The 7,272-nt window shown below is 54.3% G+C and overlaps 1 protein-coding gene across 2 annotated transcripts; it reads right to left on the bottom strand.

Annotated features, from left to right (window-relative positions):
* Positions 1–356: 356 nt before the first annotated feature.
* Cdx2 (caudal type homeobox 2) lies at positions 357–6,781 on the bottom strand. Of its 2 annotated transcripts, none has more exons than XM_076923913.1 (3): positions 5,853–6,781; positions 2,567–2,708; positions 357–1,506 (listed from the first exon to the last, which is right to left on the bottom strand). In XM_076923913.1, the coding sequence occupies exons 1-3, from the start codon at positions 6,388–6,390 to the stop codon at positions 1,356–1,358; spliced, it is 831 nt and encodes a 276-aa protein (XP_076780028.1). In that variant the 5' UTR covers positions 6,391–6,781; the 3' UTR covers positions 357–1,355. The 2 variants fall into 2 exon arrangements, with proteins under 2 accessions (XP_076780028.1, XP_076780027.1); XM_076923912.1 differs by having other exon boundaries at positions 2,563–2,708; positions 5,853–6,766.
* Positions 6,782–7,272: the final 491 nt, after the last annotated feature.

Genomic DNA, 7,272 nt, shown 5'->3' with positions numbered 1-7,272 from the left:
CTGCAGCAGCTGGGAAGCAGCTAGCCGTGGTGACAAGCTTTTTGCCCAAAGGCACCCCCAGGAAAACAACACATTCCTCAGCCCATTGCTGGACTGAGGCGTGGGGGGGGGGGTGCTCAGGACGTGCTCCTTCAGCTTCTGAAGCTTCTGGGTAAAAAATCGGCTGCCCACACAACCTTCTTTACTTTACCTCTTCCTTACCACCCCACCACCACCCCTACACTTCTAGCTTGCAACCAGAAAAGATATTTTATTTCCTAGAAAAAAAAATAAGTTCAGTCAAAATCCAAAGAAGATAAAATTCAGGATCTGGAATCTGTTAACGTTCGTTTATCTTTGTCTTTTTACAAAATAAAAGTCAGCTGTGTTCAGATACCCACCCCTCCCCACTTCCCTTCACCATACAACTTCTATACCCATGGATCCAGAAGGCTTTTTAAAAGGCTCGCTTGGCTTGTTACACAGATCAGTGACTCGAACAGCAGCAAACAATTCCGGTCGTCTTCAGCCAAAGATGAGGGAAGGGACAGGAAGTCCAGGTTGGCTCTGGCATTTACAACACAGACATACATTCAAACTACAGCAGCTCTGGTGACAGGCTTTCTAAACAAGCCCTTGTCGCAGGGGCCTGGAGTTGGCTAACCTCCCCCACTGTCACAATCCCTGAACCCACCACCCCTTCCTGATCTGTGGAGAGAGAAGAAAGCACAGACCACCTGGAGAGGGGCAGGTTCTGTAGTCCAGCTTTCTACCTTAGCTGCCTCTGGCTCCTGTAGTTTGAACAATCCCTGCCCCTGAGGCAGGACGGCCAGCTGGTTCTCAGAAAGCAGTCAGCAGGAAACAGCCATCTTGGCTCAAGTATTGCTACCCCCAACCCCAGCCAGCCTCACTCTCTCCTCAGCTCCAAACAGAAATACAGTCCATGTTGGGAGGCAAATCTGGGGCAAAAGAAGTTGAAAGCTTGGTGCCTGTGGCCAGTCCTGGCAAGGAGCATGAATGAAGAAGCCCCAAGATCACTTCCGTTGTCGTTGCTGGCAGGAAGAATCAGAATGGGAAAAGTTTTTTGTTTTTTTTTTTTTTAATGTCTTCTCCTGAGGTCGGCCCACAATCCTACTCGTTTTCTGTCCTCAATCTCCATCTGCAGATGTTGTTTGTGGGTAGGAGGAGAGGGGTCTCTTCTGAGGATTCTCGAAGCGTCCGTACCCCTCGTGGCTCAGCCTGGGATTGCTGTGCCGCCGCCGATTCAGACCATGGGAAGGGTCACTGGGTGACAGTGGAGTTTAAAACCCCTCCAGCTGGTCCCAGAACCCCAGGGACAGAACCAGGCACGGAGCCTTGCAAGGAGGTCACAGGACTCAAGGGCTCCGGCACGCTCCGTAGTGCACCCGGCTGAGGCTGGGGAGGCTGTGGTGGCGGCGGTGCGGGCTGCTGCTGCTGCTGCTGCTGCAACTTCTTCTTGTTGATTTTCCTTTCCTTGGCTCTGCGGTTTTGAAACCAAATTTTAACCTAGAAATGACAAAAAATAGAAGGTAGAAGAAGATAAGAACCGAGAAACAGCGTCACCCTCCTCCCTCCACTGAGCCGGGAGTGTTTCCAACGCCTCTTTACTTGTCTACCCCCTCCCCAAGTTGTTCCCCCCCCCCCCAAAAAAAAGCCTCTACTAGAGACAGAAACTCAGAAGCAGGGAATGGAACCAGCCGAAAGTTATTCCCTACTTAAATGGTTGGCCAGCTCAGGTGTGGGTCACCTTTTGACCTTCACAGGTCTCTTGACCTCTCACAGCTCTTCTGCACTGCGAGGTTCTTCACCTTGGCGCAGGCAATGAAATTTCATCCAGAACCTCCTGGGTGTGAATTTGTCCTGTTTTTACATTTTTTCCCTTTTCCCTAGACTACAGAAAGTGTTCGTGTGCCAAGTAGAGCCTCTTTTGTTTTGTTTTGTTTTAAGTTCAAGGGTTTGTTTTAATTTTTGGTATGTGTATGTGTCTGTATATATCCACAGAAGTGAGAGGCGCTGGGTGCCCCCTGCAACTAGAGTTACTCGCCACTGTGAGCCACCTGATGTGGGCGCTGGAAACAGAACTCTGGTCCTCTGCAAGAGCAGTCAGTGCCTCTTAAGCCCTGAGCCATCTTTCCATCCCCTGCCTCTTGTTTGTATGAGTAGACTGGACCTTTGTTTTTCTTTTAGACAGTCCCTCGTGTTGTGGTGACCCCCAACCATAAATTATTTTCATTGCCACCTCATAACCATAATCTTGCTACTGTTATGAAGCACAATGTAAACGTTTGATGGGTGAGTTGGGGGTCGCGACCCACGGGTTGAGAACCATGGCCTCAATCGGTCTCTATTCGTCCAAGTGAAGTTCCATACTGCAGCATCAGCTTGGCTTTTCCCATGCAACTCTCCGATTCGTCGAAATACAAAGCACAGAAAGAGCGGGGGTGGGGTGGTGGTGGGGAACATCTGGAGAGTAGGCAACGGCTCCCTTGACCAGGCTTTCTAATGCTACCCATTAGATTGCCCCGGGCCATAATAACCAGACCCAGGAAAGGTGATTCTTACCTGCCTCTCGGAGAGCCCAAGTGTGCCAGCCAGTTCAGCTTTCCTCCTAATGGTGATGTATCGACTAAAGTGAAACTCCTTTTCCAGTTCCAGCCGCTGATGGTCTGTGTACACCACCCGGTATTTGTCTTTCGTCCTGGTTTTCACTGTGGAGGAAGGAGAAGTCTTGGCTAAGAACTACAATCCATCAGTCATAAGTAATGACAAACCTCCCTAACCCAGGAGTCATTTCCCTTCATCCACTGATGGAGGGGGGTGTCTACTACCCAGGCTGGCAATATCCACCCACAGGATACTGGGGGGAGTGGAAGGGTGTGAGCCTGGGGGCACAACGAGCCTGAAACGGAACCCTCTCACACAGCCCCCTCCTCTCCATAAACCAAATATTTAGGATCAGAAGAAAGGGAGGTGGGGAAAGTGATCAGTGTCTGCAGGAATATCAATATCCACATGTTCAGACTTACTAGAAAAGGCAGCCCACTTTGAAGATACCTGGGATGTGGTTTCAGGGTAAGCTGGTAGTTACCTTTTGTTTCGATATCGTGAAAAGATGGATGCTGGGGCCGGCAGATCCCAAACAGTCATCAGTACCACCCCCCACCTCTAGACACAGTAAGTCCTGCCCTGGAATTCTGAGCCGGGCTCCATATTGTCAGGAGGAAAACCCTCATGCTAAGAACACTTCACACCTGCCCAACCAGATTTGGCTCAGGGCACGTTTTCTTTTTTAATTCCCAATTTATTCCCCCCCCCCCCCCCGTGGCAACTATCCTGACCAAGTGACCTGTGATCATTGGATTGAGTCAACATATTAAATCTTGGATTGATTATTTTACTGAAGGACCTTGACAAATAGCGCAGGACTGCTGGATCAAGCTGGAGTCTGGCTATTTATTCAACCCGGTTAGTCGGGGTTGCTTCTGGATTGAAGGCTGGTCAGGACGTCCCAAGTTGGAGAGATCTCACATCAGAACAGATTTTAGCGCTCAGAGCCTAGTTGAACAAGGAGATCTAAGGGGTGGGAGTTGCCCAGAGGTGTTTAAGGCCCCGCAGGCTGACTTTGTTCAGGTAAAAACCTTTGCAGACCACAACAAAAGCGCCCTGGGAAGATACAGGAGGGATCAGAGAGAGGTCCCCCCGCCGCTGAAAGGGGAACACAGCCGCAAACAATGCAAGACAAGGCGATCTTATCAAAGAAAAGCGCTTTCAATGCCTTAATAACAACCGCATTCTGTTTAAATTACCACTACTGAGCAAATGGCGGCCTCAGCTTTCATCCCCTTCCCCGCCAGGCGCATTAACATAAACACAGCCCCGCAGGCGCATTTGAATGGGCGCTGCGGCCCCGACCCCGCGCCTGCTTTGGAAGTAAAGGGACCCAACCAGTCCCGAGCGGGCTCACAGGAGCTTGTAACCCACTCGCGAGTGCCCTACCCCACAAAAGACGACAGAACCGATTCCTAGGTGTGCAGACCGAATAGCAAAGAGCTAGTAGTCCTAAAGAGACCGTCAGACCTGGGAAATGAGGCGCAGAACAGTCCCCCCCAGCGGTCCTCGCCTTAGGATGGATGATGCCCTGAGAGCACCACGGGCTGGTTGAGGAACGCAAAGACGGTAACTCCGTGAGCTCTGCGGTCCGCTCCCCAAGGGCCTTGTAGGCGCCCCGCACCCCCTGGGAACCAAGGAGGGGGGCTGGAAGAGGGGAGGAATGAGAAGGAGTTGTCAGAATTCATTATTGACTGCGAAAGTCACCACCCTCTTTCCGGGCCCTAAAAGAGACAATGGCCTGGCTGAAAAGGTGTACATCAAAGCCGGCCGGGCGGCGTACACGCCTCTGCCCCTTGACAGATGACGCTCTGCAGAGGAGTCGGGCTCCGCCACTGCGGGCCACAACTTCCCTACATTAACATCACAAGGGCGCCCGGCGCCGACAGCGGCCTTGCCACCTCGGCGCGGGACTTCACAGCGACCTCTCATCTGCTGACCCCGCGGCCTGGGCTCCCGAGGTTCTCCTCCCCCTCCCAGGAAACCTAGTCTCAGACCACCCACCCCCTGAACGCAAAAGTTCTTACGCAGGTCTAAGACTCCTACCGGGGATCCTCCTCTCACTGTCCTTCAGGCAGGCTTGGGAAAGGAGGGTTTATCACAGAGATCAGGTTTAGGACTGAGTCCTCTTTGGAAATGACCATGCCAAAGCCCACTGGAGGCTTCTCTCGGCAGCATTGCCCACCAAGACGCTGACGGGGTGTGCGCAGTGACGCAGAAGTGTCCAGAGACAGGCCCCCAAGTGCCGCTCTGATTTATACGGCTGTAATTGGCTATAAACCTCCTCAAAGTGGCCATAACCCGGGCATGTGGCCCGGCTGTACCAACAAGAAGCAAACCCAGAGAAGCGGAAGCTAAAAGAGCTGGAGAAGGCTTCACGGAACAAAAAGGGACTCTTACTATACCACTCCCAGTCACACTTTGCTCACTTCCTTCCCACCCCTATACACATGCGAACATGAACATCAGGAGCCCCACAGACCGGCAAATCTCCCCAGTCCAACATAGAACACTTTCAGACACACGAGATTCTAGAAGGGAAGGTTCAAGAAAAATGGCCCACGTTTTAAGAAGCTGAGTCCGCCCAAAGTTTTCTCTCCCTGTTCCTTGCTCTCTGGGATGCCAAGAGAGGGTTCCTAAGGGAGACTTTGCTTGGCAGAAAGAAGTGTCAGGGATTCTGGAGTTCCCCACTTCCTCTGAGGCTTCTGGGGGCTATGCCTTCTCTCAAGGGGCGCACCGCAGCGTCTCTGCTCCCAACAGCACCGACCCCTTCAGTTGGCCCTAATGGCCAAACTGATCCTGGGCAGCCTCCACACTCCCTGGCCGTTACCCCTTTCGGGGGTAACTCAGATGGAGGAAGAAGAGCGAGTAGGCGCGGCAAAGGAAATCCAAGCGCCCCAATCCTCTCGGCCAGGAGCCGTGTAAGGCAAGCCGGCGGCAGCCAAACTCAAGGACACGATTCAGCTCGCGGGGCAGAAGGGGGGGGGGAACAGTGCTTACTACTCTACCGGGGCTTCCGAAGGTGTTCCCAGATTGCCAAAGGGGTACTCTTAGGAGGAAATCATTCCTCTGCCCTAAACAAACCTGGGGGTGCGAGGCACAAATATACACTCCTGGGATAAATCCCCCAGGGGTCCACCCCTGTATTTCTCCCCTTGCCCCTTCTGTCCTGGCCAGGAGCTGGCAGACAGCCCGCGACAGTCTCGATGCGCGCGGGGTCTGGGGCGCGCCCCAGCACCGCTTACCTTGGCTTCCTAGGGACGGCTGCGCGGGCTTCCGCATCCACTCGCACAGGTTTCGTCGCTGGCCGCTGGGGGACAGCTGTTCGGCGGCAGCGGTGGCTGCGGGTCCCGGAGGGCCAGGGTTGAGCGTCTGCAGCAAGCCGGAGGCGCAGGACGGCGCAGCGGCCGGATGGTGCGGGTGATGATGCGGGTGATGGTGTGCGTGGTATTCGGCGGGGCTGCTGTAGCCCATAGCGGCGGCCGGGGAGCCACCGTTGAGGCCGTGGGCTACCGCGTTGGCTGCGGCAGCGCCCCCGGGTGCGTAGCCATTCCAGTCCTCGCGGAGAGGGGCGCCGTATGCGGTGGGCCAGGATGGCCCTGGAGATTGAGCGCTGTCCAAGTTCGCAGCAGCAGCCGCCGCGGCCGCCACGTGGTAACCACCGTAGTCCGGGTACTGCGGGGGACTGACAAAGTTCTGCGGCGCCAGGTTGAGGCCGCCGGAGTGGCGCACGGAGCTAGGGTACATGCTCACGTCCTTGTCCAGAAGGTAGCTCACGTACATGGTGGCGAGGGACCCAGAGCAGACCTCACCATGCTGCCTGGGGACAAACGTTGAAGGCTGCCAGGGGCGCAGGGGGCTAGGGATAAAGGCAGCTGACTGCACCTCAGCCCACGGTGCTCCGCTGCCTCCTTGCTGAGCTTCTGCCTCCCGGGCAGTCCCTCCCTCCGTCCTGCCTCCTCCCTCTCTTCCTTCTTTCCTCCCACCTCCTTGCCAGTAGGCTGTAGAGGCGGGGATGACCCGCCACAGGTTGGCTCACGGGAGTCCCAGGCCAGCGGCCTTACGTGATTAACGACTGTTTACAAGACTCTATTAGTAATGACACAGACACCAATGGCTGGAGACGTTGAGGCGCTGCGCGCTACGCACACAGCCCCCCAGAAACACGATTTGCATTTTAAAAGTTGGGGGGGGGGGGATGGAGAGCTCATGAGAGAGCTGCGACCAGATCACAGCTGAATATTCAGTCCTTTATAGTTAAGAGCTTCCTCCTTCCAACCTGGGTGCACTTTAACCTCCAATCACAGGTTCAAAGACTGAAATGAAGGGAACTTGCAAAAGCCTTGGGGAGTCCAGAAAGGCAGTCTTGGTGGGAATCTGGGTTTGGAGACGGGGCACAGCCTTGTTCGTCCATTCGCAGGCAGGAGTGAGTCAAGAAAAGAGAAGAAGGGAGAAAGAGAAGCCAGTGCTTTGAGGACCTTTCTGACCAACCCAGGAGGTGACTTGTGGGGCTACGACGAAGGCCAGTCCTTCCCCCGCTCTGAGAGCCAGGATGAGACTGACTGACGGAAGACCCTCAGCGATATATTTATTTCCTTGCCAAAGGAAACCACTATCTATCCAGGCTGCATCCCCCTCCCTCCGAGAATTTGTCTTACACTTAGG

Source organism: Arvicanthis niloticus, chromosome 24 (genome assembly GCF_011762505.2).
Source record: "Arvicanthis niloticus isolate mArvNil1 chromosome 24, mArvNil1.pat.X, whole genome shotgun sequence".
NCBI classification, from domain to species: domain Eukaryota; kingdom Metazoa; phylum Chordata; class Mammalia; order Rodentia; family Muridae; genus Arvicanthis; species Arvicanthis niloticus.
Note: the sequence above shows the minus strand (reverse complement) of the source record. Positions and strands in the feature narration are given on the sequence as shown.

What these genes read in the sequence shown, in the direction of transcription:
- Cdx2 (XM_076923912.1), bottom strand. Translation starts at nt 6,390, where the DNA reads ATGTACGTGAGCTACCTTCTGGACAAGGACGTGAGCATGTACCCTAGC. An exon ending in GCCGTCCCTAGGAAGCCAAG is followed by an intron (nt 2,709 to 5,852) that starts GTAAGCGGTGCT and finishes CTTCCTCCACAG; the next exon opens with TGAAAACCAGGACGAAAGAC. An exon ending in TTGGGCTCTCCGAGAGGCAG is followed by an intron (nt 1,507 to 2,562) that starts GTAAGAATCACC and finishes TGTCATTTCTAG; the next exon opens with GTTAAAATTTGGTTTCAAAA.